This window comes from Marmota marmota, unplaced genomic scaffold (assembly GCF_001458135.2).
Source record: "Marmota marmota marmota unplaced genomic scaffold, marMar, whole genome shotgun sequence".
NCBI lineage: Eukaryota > Metazoa > Chordata > Mammalia > Rodentia > Sciuridae > Marmota > Marmota marmota.
The window spans coordinates 6,484,730-6,506,666 of NW_026000020.1; the positions used below are offsets into that span (position 1 = coordinate 6,484,730).

Below are 21,937 nucleotides of genomic sequence, written 5' to 3' on the forward strand. Positions count from 1 at the left end.
AAAAGTAAAGCTGAGGGGCTGGGTTTGTGGCTCAGTCGGCAGAGCACTTGCCTGGCACATGTGAGGTACTGGGTTTGATCCTCGGAACTACAAAAAAAATAAAATAAAGGCATTGAAAAGAGTAAAGCTGAGAAAAACAGATAAAGTGATAGAAGACCACCCAGGGGAAACAGAAATGGAAATGCAAGATGCTAAGGTCCATTTGCCAAAACTATAGATGGGAATCGATGTTATGGCACATGCTCTAATCCCAGTGACTGGGGAGGCTGAGACAGAAGGATCACAAGTTCAAGGCCAGCCTCGTAGAGGCCCTCAGAAGCTTAGCAAGGCCTTGCTTCAAAATAAACAATTAAAAGACTAGGGATGCATATATTGGTAGAGTGCTTGCCTCAAATGCATAAGGCCCTGGGTTCAATCCTCTGCACCCCCCCCCCAAAAAAAAGACTAGGTATGCGGCTCAGTACATAAAACAATGATAATAATAATAATACAGATGGGAGTTGTATGCAGAGGCGCAAACCTGTAATTCTAGCAATTCAGGAAGCTGAGGCAGAAGGATCACATGTTCAAGTCCAACTTTGGCAGCTGAGCAAAACCCTGTCTAAAAATTAAAAAATAAAATGTACTTGGGATGTAGCTCTGAGGTAATCACACCCAAGTTAAACCCCAGTACCTAAAAAATAAAAATAAAAAAATAAGATCAACACAGAATGATAAGGACTCCTAAAGAGTTTGCCCAGCCACTCTGAGCAAGACAAAACAGCAGGACAGGACACCACACCACATGTGACATGTGAGGACCACCTGGAACCTGTCAAAGCAGATTCCCAGGGGGCACTTGTCCCAGGCTCTGTTTACACTTGTTTCCTAATCCAAAATAAACAAGTTTTACTTTTGTTTGCACATGAGACAATGGGCCCTGTCCGGGTCTAGAGGGCCCAGGAGAAGGGGCCTGCACTCCTCCCTCCCTAAGCCTTCCACTGCTGGCCAAATGAACCCTGGCCAGACAGACAGCGGGTTAATGTGACCCCTGCACAGAAACAGGCTGAGGGGGCACCATCAAGCAACCCCAAGCCTGCTGAGAGGCGGCCTTTGTCAGCCCCAGCTGGGAAACACAATTAACCATCCTGTCGGGGCTGGCTGTGGCTGGCAGGCCCAAAATCCACAATTGTTAAGGAAACTGTCTGAAACAGGCTCACAGCCACTGTCATGAATAATGAATCCATTGTAAGTGCGTTTTGTGCTCTGAGAGAGTTCAGACTTTGGGCTGCAGACATGAAGTGATAACTATTAGCAAGACATTTAAACATGGGTATTTCATCATTAACTTTAAAGAGTGTGTGTTTGGGGCTGGGGCCATGGCTCAGTGGTAGAGCGCCACCTCGCACGTGTGGAGCGCTGGGTTCGATCCTCAGCACCACATAAAAATTAAGAAGATATTGTGTCCAACTACAACTAAAAATATATATATTTAAAAAATGTGTAAAGAATGTGTGTTTGTTTTGTAATATGCAGTAGTCTAATAGTACAGGAATAACATATTGAGTGCATGGAGGTATAAACTAAAATTTTTTTTTCCTAATGGGGTGCATGATTAAAAGTTTGGAAAACACCCTTTAGAAGAGCCCCATGGTCCCAGCTGCTTGAGAGATTGAGGCAGGAGGGTGGGTCTCTTGAGCTCAGGAGTCTAGGGCCAGCCTGGCCAATGTAGAGAGACCTGTTTGAAAAAAACGAACAGCCCCATAAAGATGGTCCTGTCTCAGCTGCTCCTGTGCTTAGTAACACCCTCGTAGGTGCCCAGTCCTGCCCACCTCTCCCTGCCTACCAATCTGTCCTGGTGAACATGCTCCCGGGAGGGGCCAAGGAGATGCCCCTATATGGACCTCTCTCCTCACAGGCCTAGAGAAGCCATGTCCAGGGCCAGGCGGGTGATCAGGTTGGGTACAGAACTGGGACTTCTAGTCCAAACAGCCTGCCCACTCTAGCACCCCAGGGATCACGAAGCTGAAGAAAACAGATTACAGACCCTAAGACTGCTCCCTCACAGTGGGGACAGGTCCTCACGCCTTTTCATCTAGTCAACAGTCTCTAGTTTTTTAACCTCTTATTATGGAAAATTCTAGCATATGTAAAAGTAGAAGTAATAACATAATTACATCCTCGCCTAATTTAAATAATTAACAACTGGTCTTGTTTCCCATTTACCCCCACTCACTCACTCCACTGGCTTATTTTGAAGCAAAGCCCTGATTTTATCTAAGAATCTGCAAATTATACCTGCAAATATTTCACTTTTCAGTAGGTATCTCAAAGGATTCTTTTTAAAAAGCAAAACAATAGTATTATCAAATCTTTTAAAAACATTTAAATCCTCAACTATCCAGTGTGCTAATTTCCAATTTTATTACAATTTTATTTTCACACCTAATTTTTACTTTTTCTTTTTCTGATATTGGTAACAAAAGTAGAAAAAAGGAAACTAAGATCATTTATAATTCTGCCACACTGCAGGTGTGACTCAGTGGTGGGACCCTGGTTCAACCCCAAGCACCAAAAAATACATACATACATAATATTGTTTCTCTCTCTCTCTCTCTCTCTCTCTCTCTCTCTCTCTCTCTCTCTCTCTATATATATATATATATATATATATATATATATATATATATATAAAATCCTGACTTACAAATAAGTACTGTTGAACATATATACATACATATGTGTATGTATGGATATGTGTGTGTGTGTATATATATATATATATAATATATATATATATATAGAGAGAGNCAGATTTTCTTTTTTTTTTTTTTTTTTTTTTACTGGAGATTGGACCCATAGACACTTTACCACTGAGCTATATCCCCAGATCTTTTTATATTTTTTTTTTAAATATTTACTATAGTTTTTTAGGTGGACACAATATCTTTTTTTTTATTATTATTTTTATGTGGTGCTGAGGATCGAACCCAGTGCCTTGTGCATGCCAGGCGAGTGCGCTACCACTTGAGCCACATCCCCAGCCCCAGATCTTTTTATATTTTAAGACAGTCTCACTAAGTTGCTGAGGCTGGCCTGGAATTTTCGATCCTCCTGCCTCAGCCTCCTGAGTCCCTGGATTACAGATGCATGCCATTAGGCTATACCCTGCTTTTTAAATATTTTATGTTCTTTTTATTTTCCCATGTCATTAAAAAGTTTTTGTTTCTTTTCCTTTTGTGGTGCTAGGATTGAACCCAGGGCCTCACCCATGTTAGGCAAATACTCTACCACTGAGCCTAAATAGTATTTTAAAATATCAAATGGCTCAAAACATTTCATTATACTCATACACACACAATCCCAATCTGATTGTGTCTGCCCCCCTTTTTAACCATATGGAAATTTTTGTGTATAAATGTATTTGACTCTATCTCCCTGTCCTTGGGCAGGGGTCATAGAACACGTTCTTTAACGGTCAGGAGGCCAGGAGGGGGCCCCAGCCATACACCTGCACCACCAGCTTCTTTAGTGCTTGGATGATTCCAGCAAACTGCTCGGCCCTTCCCACCCAACCCTCTCGCCTCCCACCCAAACCTCCCTGCCAACAGCAGCCCCCTCCTCAGGACTTGGCTTGACTGCTTACAGGCTCCTGGCTCCCTGGCTGCCTTGTGGGGCACCCATTCTTTGGACCTGTTTGTGCCACCTGCTAATAACCTACAGGCAAATCAATCTAAAAGTTGGACCATCATTAAGGAGCCTACATGTGCCGTGCTGGTCATAAAGATTTAATAGGAAATTGCACTAAGGACTTTGCTGAAATCCAGATATATCTAGCCTGGGACTAGCCTGCACACCGAACTAATCTGGGAACTCAACCCCCACCAACACACACAGGCAAAATGAAAACTAGCATTTTTTTCCCCTTAGTGAACCCCAGTTCCTTCCTGGTAATCATACACAGTTTCCAGATGCTCACAAACTATTCAAATCACTCCAGATCTTGATGTCAAAACCTAAAGATGAAGAAAAACAAGAGCAGCAGTGGAGGGGATGAGAGAGGCTGTGCTGGTCGTCAGACACAGGAGCAGTGGAGAGAAGAGACCAGAATATTATGTGCCGTGTTCAAACCTGCTCACCTAGAGATTTAATTACAATAAGGGAAAAGACTTAATTATTAAACAATTATTTTTCCTGCTATTAAAAAAAAACTGATGACATCTCATAATAGCAGGAAAAACAATTACAGACTATCTCTCTCATGAATGAGGTGCCAACATTTTATTTTTTATTTATTTATTTATTTATTTATTTAATTATTGGCGGACACAATATCTTTGTTTGTATGTGGTGCTGAGGATCGAACCCGGGCCGCACGCATGCCAGGTGAGCGCGCTACCGCTTGAGCCACATCCCCAGCCCGTGCCAACATTTTAAATAAAGATATTAGCAAATTAAACCTAGTGATGTGTAAAAAGGATAATAAATCATAAGTAAGACAGGTTTACTCCAGCCACGCAAAAAAAATCTGTAGATGAACATTCAAAAGTCAGTGCACTTCCAGCTTGGCACCGTAGAGGTTTACCCGAGGCAAGAGAATTACTAATGGAAAACTTTCCCCAAAATCAGTGCATTTCACAGAACAAAGGAGATTAATCATTCAATCAAGAGTAACAAAAAACAAAACCAAAATCGTGGTAAATTCAGTACCTGTATTCATTATAACAGCCCATAGCAGGGCGGGCGCCTATCCCCTAGGGGCTCGGGAGGCTGAGGCAGAAGGATGGCGCGCTCAAAGCCAGCCTCAGCAATTTAGCGAGACCCTGACTCTAGTAAAAAAATATAAGATGATCTGGGGTTCCTCTGTCATATATAACAAATTTTAAAGAAGATCTGGGCATGTGGCTCAGTGAGTGGTTAAGCACCCCTGGGTTTAATCACTAGTCCAAAAAAAAAAAAAAGCCCTTAGCAAACTTGAGAGAGAAGGGAATTGCCTTAACTGATAAAGGAAATCTATTAAAAAACAAACGCAGAATCATACATAATGACAAGGGGTTTTAAAATTTTGTTTTATTTTCCTGTGGTTCTGGGGTCACAGCTTGCCAGCTTACCAGGCCACCGCTCTGCCACGAAGCTGCACCCAGCCCTCAAGGAGCCATCCTCCCCTCCCCAAGGCTGAGGTGAGGGGAGGATGCCCACGAGCACCAGCCTGGCACAATCCCAGGTGTCCTAACAGGTGACACACCACAATAGCAAGACAGGATGTAGGAGGGTTAGCAGTAAGTCAATAAAACTGCCATCATTCATAGGCAACAAAACCCAAAAGAATCTAAAGCAAGAATTATTAGAACTCCTGGGTGAATTTATAGCAAGGTCAATATATAAAAACCAGTTCTACTTCTCTATATTTGTATGGTTTAAAGAATATACTGAGCCAGGCGTGGTAGCACACACCTACAATCCCAGTTAGTGGGGAGGCTGGGGCAGGAGATCGCAAGTTTGAGGCCAGCCTAGGCAACTTAGTAAGAGGCCCTATCTCAAAATAAAACACCAAAGGGCTAGGGATGTAGCTGAGTGGTAGAGTGCAAGCCTAGCCTATGTGAAGCCCTGGGTTCTAACGGGGGCTAGCAGGGGGTGGGGGGTCCTCATCTTTGACCCTGGTTCCTGGCAAAGAGCTTCAAAAACCCTTGGTATTTCCTGGGTGATAGGAGTGTCTCTATCATTCTAATGACATGACTCAGGTGGGCTTCAGTATGAGGGCTGGTCACCAAAAAACAAGCACTAGATCACAGGGTTAGGGCTTCGAGCTCCCCTGCCTCCCTAGAGGGAGGACTAGAGATCAAGGTCAAGCCTGAGCCAGTGACTCAATCAATCGTGCCTATGTAATGATGTCCTGATGAGAAACTCTGGACCCCAGAGCTCAGTGAGCACCCTGAAATAGGAGGAGGGTGCAGCACCACAACCCCACAAGCTGAGTACAGGACCCTCCTCCGTGTGCATCCCTCCAAACAACACCATAAACCCAAGGGCAGAGACTTCCTAAATTCTGGGAGTTGTTTCCAGTGAATTACAGGGCTGGGCTGTAGCTCCACGTTTGAGCACATGCCGAGGACCTGCGCTTGATCCCCAGCACCACATGCGCACACACACACACACACACACAAATTGAATCTGAGGGGGCCACAGGAACCCCTGTATTAATAACTGGTTAAGCAAAAGTGCAAAGTGAAGGGGACCCCACTTGTAGCTGGTCTCTGAAATAAGGGCACTCTTGTAGAAGCCCTTAAAACTGCAGTCTCACGCTAACCAAGTGGCTCGTATTAGAACTAACCTCAGTATATCTCAGGTAAGGTGCCAATGGAACAACCTGCAACAAATATCTGGAAAAATGTTAAAAACCCCATTATAAAACTTTTTTTGGGGGGTGGGGCTGGGAAATAAATACCCCATTTAAAATAAATAATCAATACCAAGGAATAAATCTAAGATAAGATATGTAAGACTTCTACCCAGAAAACAATAAAATAGTATTGAGCTGGGTGTGGGGGTGCACACCTATAATTCTAGAGACTCAGGTTGGGAAGCTGGGGCAGGAGGATTGAAAGGTCAAGGCCAGTCTGGGCAACTTAGGCAGACCCTTAGAAACTTAATGAGAGCCTGTCTCAAAATAAAAAACAAAAACGGACTGAGCTTGGCAGCACACACCTGGCTCGGGAGGATGAGGCAAGAGGATCACAAGTTCAAAGCCAGCCTCAGTCTCAGCAACTTAGTGAGACCCTATCTCAAAAAAAAAAAAAAAAAAAAAGAGAGAAAGAAAGAAAGAGCTGGGGATGTGGTTAAGCACCCCTGGGTTCAATCCCCAGTATCAAAAAAAAAAAAAAGAAATTAAGAAGACATAATAAAGAGATAACATGTTTGCCAGCTGGAAGATTATTACAATAAAATGTCAAGTCATGGGGCTGGGACTATAACTCAATGGTAGGTTATATGCTTTGCATGCACAGGGTCCTGGGTTCAATCCCCAGCACTAAAAAGGAACAAGAAAAAAAGTCGAATCTCCAGTTGATTTCTAGATTCAGTACAATTCCATAAAATTCCCAGATGAAAACCTAAGAACAGCCAAGACAATTTGGAAGCAGAACAAAGGGCTTAATATTTCCAGAGATCAACTTATTTTAAAGCTACTACAATTATGTCAATGTGGAACACAGAAAGATAAATAGACCAGGGGAATAGAGAGTCCAGAGACAGCTGCCCCCATACACCACAGCTCAGTGAGAAGGGAGTCTTCTCATTAACCAGTCCCTGAGTAGCTGGATATCCATGAGGATTATAGAAAGAAAAGAAAAGAGAAGAGAAGAGATCTTAACCTTGAGCGCACATCACAAACAAGAGAGGGTCTGAGGGTGGCGACTCAGTTGAAGAGCGCTTGCCTAGCTTCATAAGGCCCTTGGGTTTGATCCCTACAGAAAAATAAAACTGAGCTGGGCATGGTGACACAAGCTTATAATCCCAATGGCCAGGAGGCTGAGACAGGAAGATCGCAAGTTCAAAGCCAGCCTCAGCAAAAGTGAGGTGCTAAGCAAAGCAGTGAGACCCTGTCTCTAAATAAAATACAAAATAGGGCTTGGATGTGGCTCATTGGTCAAGTGCCCCTGAATTCAACCCCTGGTACCCACTAAAAAAGAAATGGTACCAAAAAAACAAAACAAACAAACAAACAAAAAAAAACCCACAAAGATAAACTTCTCTAAATGAGAAAAACAAAAGTTTCTAGAAGATAACATAGGACTCATGTATTAGCAAAGAATTTTGAACAGGATATCCAAACATTAAGCAACCATAAAAGAAAAAGCTGATAAATTGAACTATACCAAAATTTAAAGCTTCAAGCCATCAAGAATCATGAGAAGGGGCTGGGGATGTGGCTCAAGGGGTAGCGCGCTCGCCTGGCATGCGTGCGGCCCAGGTTCAATCCTCAGCACTACATACCAACAAAGATGTTTTAGTTATCTGCCGATAACTAAAAGAAATAAATATTAAAATCCTCTCTCTCTCTCTTTAAAAAAAATAATTTAAAAAAAAAAGAGTCATGAGAAGGGCTGGGGGTGTGGCCTAGAAGGGAGCGCTGGTCTAGTATATGGTAGGTCCAGGTTCAATCCCCAGTGAAAAAACAAAAACCTTAAGTCAAGAGTCAGGAAGGGTCAATGGGGAGAGGGGATTGGGGAGATGTTCAAAGGATACAAAATTTCAAATAAGAATAAATTTTACTGTACAACATGGTGACTATATTTAGTAACAATGTATCATATATACAAAAATTGTTCAGAATAGACTGTTCTCTACAAAAAAATACTAAGTGTGGCCAAGCATGGTAGTCCACTCCTGTTATCCCAGCGACTTCGGAAACAGAGGATCACAGGTTCAAGGCTAGCTTCAGCAACTTAGTGAGACCCTGTCTCAGAGTGAAAATAAAAAGGGCTGGGGTTTTGTGGCTCACAGGCCCATGGGTTCAATCCCCAGTACCAAAAAAAGAACATGGACCACACACATGATAGGCACCTTACAAAAGAAAACAGCCAAACAGACAATAAGCACATGAGATATGCTAGAGCAGGGATGTCCTCAGAGGCAGAACTAGAGCTTCTGTCTTTTAACCTTGTGTGCATGAGGCCCTGGGTCCCATCCCAAGCACCACAAAACGGACAAACAAAAACAGTGCTCAGCCTTCTTAGTCACTAAGACAATCCAAATTAAAAACACGAGACACCACCACACACTGACTCGAAAAGCAAAAATAAAATAAATAGCTGGTAATACCAGCACTGGTGGCAATTTGAGTATAAACTGATATAGCACCAGGGAAAATTATCTCCTGTACCGTATCCTAGCCCTAGCACTTCCACTCCCAGGCATATTCCCAAGAGAAATGCATCACAGATTCCTTAAGGGACATGCCAAGGTTGTTTGCAGCAGCAGCATCTGTAACAGTCCCACAAATTGGAAATAATCCAAACGCTGCAGTGCCACCATGGTGGACATACGTCACAGAATAGCATATCTCATGTGCTTATTGTCCGTTTGGCTATGTTCTTTTGCGAGGTGCCTATCATGTGAGTTGTCCATATTCTTTTTTTGGTACTGGGGATTGAACCTATGGGCCTGTGAGCCACAAAACCCCAGCTCTTTTTATTTTTTATTCTGAGACACTAAGTTGCTGAAGCTAGCCTCGAACCTGTGATCCTCAAAAAGAATAAACTAGAGTGATGCCCAACATGGAGAACGCCCATAACCTTAACCTTAAGAAGAACCAGGAGGGGACTGGAGTTGTGGCTCAGTGATAGAGCACTTGCCTAGCATGTTGGAGGCACTGTGTTCGATTCTCAGCACCACATATAAATAAATAAAAATTAAATAAAGGTCCATTGACAACTAAAAACAATTTTAAAAGAACAAGAAGAAAAAGACCCACCACCACCAGGGGGTGCTGAGGATGTAGCTCAGTGGTACAGGGCCTGCCTCTCAGGCACAAGGCCCGCACCACAGAAGAGGACACCAGACCCACTGTACGATTTACTTTCTTTTCCCCAAGATCTTTTTTTATTTTTTAGAGAGGGTTTCACAAAGTTGCTGAGGCTGTCTTTGAACTTGAAATCCTCCTGCCTTGAAACCCTCCTGAGATGCTGGGATTTAACTTAATATATATACATAGAAAAAATTAACGTGTGATGATTTGGGGAACAGGGCAGTGACTGGGACAGTGTGTGGATGGCTCTAGGGTGTGACTGATATGGTACTGCTTGGGTTTTGTGGTACGTATACAGGACAGCTTGTTCTGTGCTTTCCATGATTTATGTGCTTTTCTCTACATTGTGCTTCAACAACAATAATAATCTTTTCTAAAAGAATCTAGAACTGACAGTAAATTTTCCAGGCTAGAGTTATTGAAATTTCCCAATCTGTGTGTGTGTGTGTGTGTGTGTGTGTGTGTGTCTGTCTGTCTGTCTGTCTGTCTCTGTCTCTCCCTCTCTTTTGCAACTGGAGACTGAACCCACAGGTGCTCTATCACTAAGCTACACCCCAGCCCTTTCTGAGACAGGATCTTGTTAAAATTCCCAGGCTTGGATGCAGTGGTGCACGCCTCTAATCCCAAAGACCTGGGAGGCTGAGACTGGAAGATCCCAAGTTCAAGGCAAGCCTCAGCAACTTAACAAGGCCCTAAGCAACTTATTGAGACCCTGTCTCAAAAAAGCAAAAGGGCTGAGGATGCAGCTCAGTGGTTAAAAAAAAAAAAAAAAAAAAAAAATGCCCATGGCTGGAATTGAACTTGTGATCCTCATGCCTCAGCCTCCTGAGTATCTAGGATTACAGGCACGTGCCATGGCACCCAGTTGGTCTCTTTTCTTTTTTTTTTTTTTCTTTTTTATTTTTTTGTAGTTGTTGATGGACAGCATGCCTTTGTTTATTTTTTATGTGGTGCTAAGGATCGAACTCAGTGCCTCACACATGCTAGGCAAGCGCTCGGCAATGAGCTACAGTCCCAGCCCCGCAGTTGGTCTCTTAATAGCTATAGTCTTGCTTAGAGGTGACACACATAGTAGTTAAGAGCATGGCTTTTGAAGCCAAAGAGCCTGGGGTTGTCACCTGGTTGTTACGCCACTGGGACAAATTTTCAGCCTCTGTGAGCCTCAGTCCCCATTTGCAGTGCTCGAGGATTATAAGTATGCCATAAATGTCAACCATGACTGCAGACACTGCCTTCTTTAAGCTCTCTGCTTTCTACCCCTTCTAGAACGCAGTCTCTTTTCCTCAAAGGAGCGAGCTCTGTGTTATCTTCTCATCCAATATCTTCTCCAAGCAGCAGGACCTGTGCTCCTCCTCATCCTTTTTGCCTTGGACACCTATGAAAGGCATTCTTGAGGGATGGGGGTGTAGCTGAGTGATAGAGCACTTGCCTAGCACCCAGGAGGCCTTGGGCTCAAAAAGCATTTCTGGCCAGGTACAGTGGCTTGGAAAGGCTAAGGCAGGAGGACTTGACTTCAAGTTGGAGGCCAACCTCAGCAACTTGGTGAGACCCTGTCTCAAACTAAAAAAAAAAAGGGGGGGGGGCGTTATACAATGTGGCTCTTTCATACAATGTGGCTCAGTGGTAAAGCATCCTGGGTTCAATCCCCAGTACTGCAAAACAAAAACAAAAAACATTTCTGGGTCTTGTGTGTGAGGGTGAGATTGGGCCCCCAGGGGAGTGTTTGTGCCCTGAGGTCTCCCTCTTGCCTCCCCTGCTGGGATACCAGGGAGGGAAATGGGGCTGGTGAATCCTGAAAGGAAAAACAAACAAACAAGTAAAGATGGGACTGGCACCTGAAGCCCCAAGAGCTCCTTTCCCTGGTCTCCCCAGCAGCCATCATCAAATGAAACTCCTGCGGCTGGGACAGGATTGTGCTGGGAATCAGGATGGCAGGCAACATTTTCCATTTTGCAGGAAAAACATACTAAATGAGGAGCATTTCCTCGGTCTAATGTTTCTCTTGCCTACACTTTTTCCCTTGAAGTCTACATTGTTTCCCTTACAAGCAGCCACTGTGGTCCAAGCCAGAGAGACTTTGAATGAGCGTATAATTAATTACACAGTGGGCTCTCTGGAGCTCCATGCGTTCATGATTCTCAGTGAGGCACCACCCTGGACACTGGGGCATCCTGCCACCTGAGCCAGTGTGTAAGAGCCACTGTGGCCACGAGCTGGTGTCAGCACCACTGGAGCAGCTTTGGGATCATTGTTAAAATAGTTAATATTTAGTGCATGATTATACGGTACCGGGCATGCCTGACCTCCTTCAGTCCTGCAACCCTCAGAAGCAGACACAGTCATCAGTGTCAATGACCAAATCATTAGCTACTGTGGAAAATTTTTTCTGATCCCAAGAGTCAGTCATTATTTTGAGCATTTTATGAAATAAAGTGATTGTAGAAGCATTTCTTCTCTTTTTTTTCTTATTTGTGTTGGGGATCAAACCCAGGGCCTGGGCATTCTGGCAAAGTGCCCTGTCATTACACTATATCCCCAGCCCTGCCCGCAGCTGGAATCTCTTTTCTTTTCTTTTTTGATGCAGGGATTGAACACAGGGGCATTTTAACCACTGAGCCACATCCCCAGCCCTTTTCATTTTTTATTTTGGGACAGAGTCTTGCTAAATTGCTGAGGCTAGCCTTCATTTGAGACCATCCTGCCTCAGCCTCCCAAGTCATTGGGTTGGTATTTCATTTTTTTTTAATTTTTAATTTTTAAATTTTTTTTAGTTTTGATGGATGCAGCACCTTTATTTAATTTATTTATTTTTATGTGGTGCTGAGGATCAAACCCAGTGCCTCACACATGTGAGGTAAATGGTCTGCCACTGAGCCATAATCCAGCTGTCTCAAGGGTTGGTATTTCTTACCGTGTGATAAGGCTTGTCCAGCCTCCACACTTTATAAGGTTCTCTTTTATACAATCGTGTCAATAGTAGAGCTGCCTGTGGGTTTAAGAACCAGCTAGATGTAGGGGATGGAACCCAGGATACGAGACAAGTACTCTATCATTGAGCTACACTCCAGCCATTTTTTATTTTATTTTTGAGATTGGTCCTACTAAGTTGCCTGAGCTAGCCTTTCATTTACAATCCTTCTGCCTCAGCCTCTCGAGTAGCTAGGATTAAAGGCGCCCCACTTACTCATTTTTTTAAATTTATTTTTTAGTTTTAGGTGGACACAATATCTTTATTTTACATTTATGTGGTGCTGAGGATCATACCCAGTACCCCACCTGCACTAGGCAAGCGCTCTACCACTGATCCACAACCCCAGCCCCACCACCACTCACTTTTTTTTTTAATATTTATTTTTTAGTTTTAGGTGGACACAATATCTTTATTTAATTTTTTATGTGGTGCTGAGAAACTAATCCCACGCATGCCAGGCGAGTGTGCTACCACTTGAGCCACATCCCCAGAGCCGCCCCCCCTTACTCACTTTTTAAACTCACTTTTAACTCTTAGCAGAGTTTGATGAGAGGCAGACTTAAGCTTAAAGTAGTGCTGCCTATTACAGTGCAGGTGTGCATGCAGGTGAGTGTGAGCCTATGTGTACGAAGGGCTGAGTGTGCAGCACCCCTGCCTGTGCACACGGGGAAGGGTGTTCAAGAGCGTATATGTGTTTGTGTGTGTGTGTGTCTGCCTGCCTGTGCCCAAGTTGGGGAGGAAACGTGTAGGTTCATGTGTCTGCCTCCTGTGCACATGGGTGGTGTGTATGTGTGTGTGTGGGTGTGTGGGTGTGTACATGTGCGGGTGTGGACAAGTGTGGGAGTGAGCCTGTTTGGACTGGGGGAGGGATCCTCCTCCTGAGGAGGCTGCAGGCTGCCTGCTGGCTGGAGACCAGGCGTTCCAAAGAGCCTGGGGAACCAGTCTTTCGGGAACCCTGGCCAGGTCACAGTAAATCAGCCCTGCAGCATGGAAGCCACTCTGACTGTAACCCCGGGGGAATGCTCCAGGGCCGCCAGCTTAACCCCCAGCCAAACAGGCTGCTGCTGCACACCTGGCCTCTGGGCTCACCTTCTTGCTGAGCCCCGCAGTCCCAATCAAGAGGCTCTGCTGAGGACGAAAGGGTAGGGGCACAAGAAAATATTTCATTTCTTATCCAAGGAGCAATCTGAACAACCATTGTAGACTACATTCCAAAAAACAGGACACAAAATTGTACGCAATGATATCATGGGGAACAACTCATGAGTGGCAGGCACCTGGGAGTGTGGCTAGAAAGTGAATATATAAAAATTTTTTGGTGGTACTAAGGACTTAATCCAGGGACACTCTACTTCTAAGCTATATCTCCAACCCTGTTTTTCTGAGACAGGGTCTCACTAAATAGCTGAAGCTGACCTTGAACTTGCAATCTTCCTGCCTCAGCCTACCAAATCACTGGGATCACAGGCCTATATCACCACATCTAGCTGAAAATGGTTTTGGTTGGTTGCAAGGTTTTTTGTTTTAGTTTGTGCTCGGGGTGGAACCCAGGGCCCAGCAGGCTAGGCAATCACTCCACCACTGAGCTACATCTCCAGCCCTACTGCAGGATTTGTTAAACTAAAACAATGAAAGTAAATTTCTAATGCTGTTATCATAATACATCAAAATATTTGAAGTAGTTCCTTCTTGGTGTCAGGCTCGTGGTTTGGTTTAGTTGAGATGTTTGTGTGCTTTCTAAAGTTCTGGCTAGGAAAAGTAATAAAAACTGATAAAAAATAAAAGCATCTAATAATAAAACAGGAATAGAAGCAAGGAATGCAGACTCTCTCAAAGCCTCTCACAACAGGAGGTCTAGGCCAGTCAAGTGCAAGGACAGATACAACCGAGTCACAGGACAGGTGGGATGGACTGGCTCAAATGGGCAGCACCTGGGGGCAGCTGTGTCCCATGGAAGATGACAGGAACAGAGCTGGTTGAAGCAGCAGCCCTAGACAATCTCTTAGCCCGGGACTTCATGGGCACCAGGAGATTGAATAACCCTAACACCCAGAGGACAAGTTCTGAGAGAAGTTCAAAGAATCCCTAAGGCCACAGGAAGGTAAGGGAGAGCCTGGCAAGGACAGCAAGGGAGCCCACCCCTCCCAGTGGGCTGGGGTGAAGGAGTCAGGATGCCATCTTAAAAGCAGTCACAGGACAGGGACAGGAGGGCCTGGCCCATCTTCCCTTCTGTGTATCCTCAGGCTTTGTGGCCCTTCAGGAACCAGCACTCAATGAGCAACAAACAGGCTGCTGGCCGTCCTCAGGAGACCAAGGCTGGCAGGTGATACTAAGGGCTTCCTTCCACTTTAAGATGCACTTGTTATCTGGCGTGGTGGCGCACGCCTGTAATCCCAATAGCTGAGGCAGGAGGATCTCAAGTTCAAAGCCAGACTCAGCAACTTAGCGAGGCCCTAACCATCTCAGTGAGACCCCCATCTCAAAATAAAAAAGAAAAAGAGCTGGGATGTGGCTCAATGGTTAAGTGCCCCTGGGTTCAACCCCTGATACCCCCCCCAAATGAAAAACAAATAAAGATGCCCATGCTGTTCCATGTGCCAGGCTTGTCTGAATGACAGCATCAGGGTGGGTTAGGGGTGCAGAGAGAAGGCACTGTGATCTGTATCTCAAAGCCCCCCAGAGAGGGCTGAGAACCAGCCAAAACAGGCAAAAGCTGGCATAAAGGACTGATGAGCTCATTCTTCCTCTGACAGTTCTTGTCCAAAGTAGAAATGCCATGTCTAGCCACCCTCGAAGGTCCAGCAGATGTCCCCTCCTTTCATTGCCTTCCCAGACCTCTGCTGACAGGGCAGGCCTCCTTCCCCAGGTCCCCAACCCTTAACCACCGCTCCTGTAGATTCCCAGTACTGTGATTCCATGCTCCCAAGCGCTCATCTCTTCTCAAGGCTGAACCTCTGGTTAGTATTGTATCCTGAGCTGAGGAGTCAGGAGACACAGGCTGAGTTTCCTAAGTACAAATATAAGGCTTTTTGAGATGTAAGCACTGGTATCAGGGCCCAGGCTCCTTGCAGCTCACCATCAAGAAAGGGCTCTAGGACAGGCCTGTCAGAAATGGCTCTGCACCTACCCGGGATCCTCGGTCGGAACCGGCACACAGGCAGCAAAAGACAACACTGGCCACTCCACCAGGCCCGCTTCTGCCCACAGCACACACCTAAGAGAAAGTGAGCAGCAGCCTGGCCGGCGCTTCATCAGCTGCCCCGCTGGGACCTCTGCCCTGGGCCAGAGGGTCATCCAGGAGCAGGCAGCAACTGTCACTCTCTCAGATACATCTGTCCTGGGCGGCTTCTCAAGATCAAATCACCAACTGGAGGTTGGTTCCAAGAGAAGCTGAGAGACACCAGATGTACACTGCCTTCTCTCTCCACTCGTCACTGAGACCTTGGGGCTTAACTGTCCCATCCCACCATCTGTGCCTGCCAGGCTTTGCCATGCTGGCAACCCCAGCACTATCCTTGACACCTTCTCACGTTCTGCACGCTCTCAGCTGACTCTGACACCTGCCAGCCTGGTCCTGGCCTCCCTCCCAAGCCCCACACAGGCATCTTCACCTGCACACTTGCCCAAATGATCTGCACCCCTGTGTGGTCCAGGCAGTGCCACCTGAGAGCTTGTCAGAAATGCCAACTCCCAGGCCACACCCCAGATCCATGGATCTCAAGTCTGCAGGTGGTCCTGGAGTAGGGTCAAGTGGGAGAGGCTCTAGTGAAGACGCTGCTGGACACAGAGAAGGAGCATCCTCTCCCTTCGGCCCTCACCTAAACTGCCTTTTCCCTCCTCCCTACTGCCATTAAATGACGACACCACTGACCCAAATCTCAAGCCAGAAACCTCCAGTCACAACTACTTCCTGGGCTAGACTCCCGTATCTCTGTGCTGGGTTCTGTTGTCCTGATTCAGGAGCATCTCACAGGCCTCACCTGTCTCAATTCCCTGCACCCCATCTGTGCATTCTGCAGAGCCAAACCTTAGCTACATCTGTCTCTGGGGAGGCTGTGAGTTCCGTGAATAGGACTTCTATTCACCTGACTCCCAACAGCCCGCACAGTGTCTGCCACATAGGCTGCAAAAAGTTACACTCTTGTTGAACAAATGCATGAACAAGCAGATGGGTGGTAGGTGAGGGGGGTATGGTAGTGAGGCTGTGACAGAAGACAGGAGCCCAGAGTGAGCACAAAAATCATGCAGTGTGTTTTTCTTAAAATATTCCAGAAATAAAGTTAGATAGGTGGGAAATTGACATGAAGTATGGAAATATATGGGAGGGGTTTTCAATGAAAATATTTCTAGCTTTGTTTCTCCTCCAAATTACACCCCACTAACATGCTGAGAGGAGCAGTAATAGGTCCAAGGTCACTTCATAGGTCAGTGACCCAGCAGGGTGGAATTTAAACCCAGCTCTGGCTGGGCGGAGTTCACATCCAACTCAGTACAGTGGTCTGGAGGGTTATGAGGTGGGTGGGGAAAGATAAGGTGGAAAAAGAAGAGCCAAGTCCCTGGGAGGGGCAGGAATGTCCCAGAGGGTGGGTACAGGAAAAGGTGGAAGGTGGTTTCAATGTGGGGCTTGAGCCCCCCACGTGGGAAGTTCCCTCGTGAGTTTGTTTCACGGTCTGCAAAAGCATCTGAGGTGGAGGCAAAATGCAAACTGGACCAGGAGAAACCAGGCACCACGGTTTCAGAACTCCATGCAGGGGACAAGCCACCTCCTAACACCCAGTACTGCAAACAGTTCTAGGCGAGGTTCAGTGGAGGCCAAGGTTCATATTCAGGAGCCTTGGCAGCCTGACTGGCTGTCTCCCTGCCACTTAGAAGGTCCTGCAGCACCTGGCACCATGCCTGGCACGGGTATGGGGTTCAAAAGCTTCAAATGCTAACTGCCTGGAGTTAGGGTCAGAAGCAACTGGAGACTATCATTCTGGCCTTAGTTCTAGGGGAAGCCCAGCTCCCCTGCAGACCCTGAGGTTGGCTGTATAATACTGAGTGGCCAAAGACCACTAACAGGCAGAGAAACTGAAGCACAGGGGAGGGGACCCGGGCATCCCACTCTTGGCCCCTGCCCTGAATCATTAACAGGCATCACTGAGGGGGCTCCTCCCATCTCTGCTGGTGCCCAGAGTCGAGCCCCTGGTAATGCACAGCGTCATCTCCTTTACCCCTCATCAGCTCCTTATAATTCTAACACTTCTGAAATGGGAATAATTCTCCCCCAAAGTAGACAGGTCACTTCTTCAATCATTAGTCACTCAGCAACGTTGTATTGAGGCCTTACTAAGACTGTGTGCCAAGAGCCTTCCTGGGGACAATGGATCCACAAATGAAGAGAACCAAGAGCCCTGCCCTGTGGAACTTCCATCTAGTGGAGGAGACGGACAAACAGAAAGTCAATAAACTATAGATCTTAGAGTGTGAGGTGTGCCAGGAGAAATAGGAAAAGCAGTACAGGGTAGGAGGGGTTGGGCAGGTCCAGTGGCCTGGGGGATGCGGCTTAAGGGAGGGAGGCAGCTTAAGGGAGGGAGGCAGGAGGCCTCACACAGGCGCAGATGAGGCCAGTCTGAGGGAGGGGAGAGAAGCCACCCTCCTCTGGGGCAGAGCAGTCCCATCTGAGAGAACAGCTAGGGCAAGGTCCTGGGCAGGAGTGTCCTGGGGTGTTCAAGAAGCCAGCAGGGCTTGCCAAACAGTCAACCAGCTCGTTCGTTCATTCATTTCTTCAACAGACATTTACGGAAGACCACTTCTCCACCAAGCACTGAGTGGTGGAAACGCTAATACGACAGAGCCCCTACCCTCAAGGAGCTGATCAAGTTGGGCTGGGGGAAAAAGAATCCTAAAAGAGATGATGGAGGTACAGGGTCCAGGAAAGACCCGCAATCCCTCCAGCCCAGCTTATTTTAGTGCTGCTGACAAGTAGGCGGTGCAAACCTGGCTCACTTATTTTTCTTAGCCAAAAAAGAAGTCTCCTTAACACTAAGCGCATAACAAATATCTTTTCAGTTGCTTCCCAGGTGGCCTCAGGATAAAGAGGTAAATGCCAGATGCAAAGATCTGGGAGAGGTCACTCTGGGAGAAACCTTCTTCCAAAGCCTCTGGGAACCACAAAGGGATATCTTGAGGCCCAGGACCAGGACTCACACACAGCTCCAGGTGGCCTGCTGCGCGTGTAGATTGAGCCTGCTTTTCCTGGGCAGTGCTGGCATCCCTCCAAGGCTCAGCTCAGGTCCCAGGCCTGTGTTAAGAAGAGTCCAGTGGCCCAAAACCATGAATCTGGAAAGTGCAGCTCAGGAGAACTATGGCCTCAGAGGTGCCAGCTCAATTTCCCCAGCTTCATGAAAGGGCATTCCTTCCCCAAGATCTGGGGAAGCTCCCACTCAAGAGGCTGGCCCTGCAGATCAAGGGCTGGAAGCCTGGCGAGGCCAATCCATACTGGTTGGATCCAGATCTGGATGACCTGATGGGGAGGTGCTGGTGGGTATGTCACCAGCAACAGCCTTAAAAACTATAAAGGAGAGTGAGGAGGAAGCTGAAGGCTGGACAGTCCTCATCAGGTTTCTGACCAAGTAACAGGAGAGTACTCCTCAGGACCCCAGGTTGTGGGTCCACAGTGAGAGTGGGACACACTCCTCACTGCTCTTTCCTGGGAGAAACTGGTTCCTGGGTCTGTACCCGCAAAGCTCCTCCCTGGCTCTGCCTGCATCACCAGGCATCTGCGTCCCTCCAGTCTCTCTGCAGAGCAGCCTCCTCCCAAGCTGTCTCCCAGTCTGGCTCATATTACTCAAGTTTTCCTCAGCTCTGACACTGAGATTCACTCTGGCAAACTTAAAAAGAGAGGGTACCAATCTGCCCCGCTGGCCTGGACCATGACCCTGACCCAGCATCTTTTCAGAACTTGGCAAGGCCAGCTCCTCCCTCCCTTATCCACTCCAAGGCTGTCTACTCTCTGGTCCAGAAATGACCCCAGGAGTGCCTGCAGCTAATTCAGAAGTGGTTCTGCCTGAGCCTCAGCCAGGAGCAGCTCTACCTAGAGAAGAAAGTTGGAACTGAGTTTAAGAAGCAAAACCCCAAGGTTTAGGACGACACCCGCCCCCTTGCCCAGTGCTTTCTGCCTCCCCACCCCCTCTGGCCTAGGGTTTTATTCCATAATTGGTTTGTTTACTGCCACTCTGAGGGTTTCTGGGAGACAGAGGTGGGAGGAAAGTTCTGTGGGAAGTAAGGAAAGGGGTGTGCGCCCTGAGTTCTGAGGCAGGGGAGGAAGCCCTCCCAGCGCCTCTCTAATTACCTGAGCACTGGCCAAGAACGCCAGGGAGAGGGTGAGAGCCCAAGGCAGCAAGGCCAACTGGGGATTCCCAGCAGACCGCAGGAGGCAAGCTTGGCGCCTGGGAAAGACGGGACAATGACCCAAACTTAATCTGCCTGCTTCTGCTGAATAGTGGAAAGCGTTATTTGGCATTGTTCTGAGCAGGGAGCCAACTGGAGACCTCCCATTGCTGAGTCTAGGGTGCAGAGCTCTGGTGACATCCTGCCCTGCTCAAAAACCATTCAAGCTCCAAGCTCCAAACTTACCATCTTCCTCAGACCCCAACTCCTCCAGTTCTCCCCCCACTGACCATTATGCCCCCAACTTCCCGGCCATAAGCACATCCTAGAGCTCTGCTAGTGGGATTCCCTCTCCAAGCCACTCCACCTTTTAAGGATCCCCTCAAATGCTCCTTCCCCTGTGAAGGTTTGCGCAGTTCCCCAGCCCCTTCCATCGCCATCTAAACCTCCATCAGCCTGATGCTGGCCTCTTTTTGGGCCCTGGTCTTACTCTGTCCTTGCTCTATCCTTACAACTGAGCAAGCCTTTTTTGACTTTGATTCATCCAAAACACCAAAGCACAGTACCTGTCAGACGGGAGACCCTTGAGAACTGTTTCCACTGTGCCTAATACCATTTGCCTCAAAGACATAGGAAGTGATGGGCAAAGGAACACAGGGCCACACCAAGGGGACACTAAAATCAGCAGACACAAAACACACAGGAGAAGAGGCAGCAGAGCTGGGTGCTGCACCAGTCCTTACCCTTCTTGAACTCCTCCAGCATGGCATCCAACTTGGTGTCATGGAAGACAAAATGTACCGGGTGGTTGTAGAAGCGGGTGATGGTCTTGAGGGGGGTGCAGTCATCAGGGTCCACAAAGGCCAAGTCTTTGACATACAGGATATCTACGATGTTGGACTGCTCATCTTCATACACAGGAATGCGAGTGTAGCCGCTTTCCATAATCTCCGACATCGTGTTGAAGTCCAGGATGGCATCGTTGCGGATCATGAAGCAGTCGTGGAGCTGGGTCATGATATCCTCCACAGTTTTGGTCCGTAGTTCCAGGGCACCCTGGATCATATTTAGCTCCTCTTTCACCAGGTCATTATAGGGCTCTGTCACCTTCAACATCTCCATCAGTTTCTCCCGATTGTAAACAGTGCGAATCTCCTGGCCTAGGAAAAAGTCCAGGAGTTTGCTGATGGGGAAACTGAGGGGGAAGGTGAGCAGCATAAAGAATTTGGTAAGAACGATGGTATTGGCACCCACGGCCAGCCCATGTCGGGAGCACAGGGCCTGAGGTAAGATCTCCCCAAAAATGACAATGCCAATGGTGGAGGAGGCCACAGCCATGATGCCAGACCCAATGAGGTTGTCCAAGAGGATGGTGAGGGAAGTGTTGACCAGCACGTTACCCAGGAGCAGGGAGCAGAGCAAGTAGTTGCCCTTGCGCCGAATGGGCTCTATCTTGCGGGCATACCTCTTCTCCTTCTCAGTGCCACAGTTCTGCACGATGCGCAGCTCCATGGGGTCCAGGGCCATAAGCCCCAGGTTGAGGCCAGAAAATATGCCCGACAGCACCAGCAGCACCAAAACGAGGAGGATGTGCATCCAGAGCGGCAGGAACCTCCCGGGCTCCTCCATCATGAACAGCAGCGAGTCCTTGTCCGTCCACTTGAGCCAGGGCCCGTCATCCCGGGTCCTGGTGCACAGCGCATAAAGCTTCATGTTCTCGCTCCTCCGGAGGAACTTGGTGAACACCACCAGCATCCCGGACGTGTTCCCGCGGCTCACGTTGACCAGTTGCTGGACGACCAGGTCCTTGGTGAGCTCGAGACAGTTGGTGGAGTTGTGGGCGGTGTTGGCGTCGTCCACCTCGGTGAAGGAGATCAGGTTGCTGGAGATTTCGCCCAGCCTCTGGCCGTACAGCCTCAGGTTCACCGTGCTGCCCTCGGACACGAAGATGATGCCATCCGGGTTCATCCCACACGACTTGTTGCAGCTCGCCAGCCTCATGCCCAGGATCATGCCCGGCTGGGGGCTGCCCTGACCCCGGGCCCCCCGCGCCCACAGCAGCGCCGGCAGCACCAGCGCCGCCAGGAGGA

At 47.4% G+C, this 21,937-nt stretch overlaps 1 protein-coding gene across 2 annotated transcripts in view; it reads right to left on the reverse strand.

Annotated features, from left to right (window-relative positions):
- Cnnm4 (cyclin and CBS domain divalent metal cation transport mediator 4) overlaps positions 1–21,931 on the reverse strand; it is a 39,440-nt gene extending 17,509 nt beyond the window's left edge. For both annotated transcript variants that reach the window (XM_048810324.1, XM_015499625.2), the window contains exon 1: positions 20,591–21,931. In XM_048810324.1, the coding sequence (XP_048666281.1) occupies positions 20,591–21,860 (1,270 nt within the window). In that variant the 5' untranslated portion in view covers positions 21,861–21,931. The remainder of the gene's footprint in view (positions 1–20,590) is intronic.
- Between the last annotated feature and the right edge of the window lie 6 nt (positions 21,932–21,937).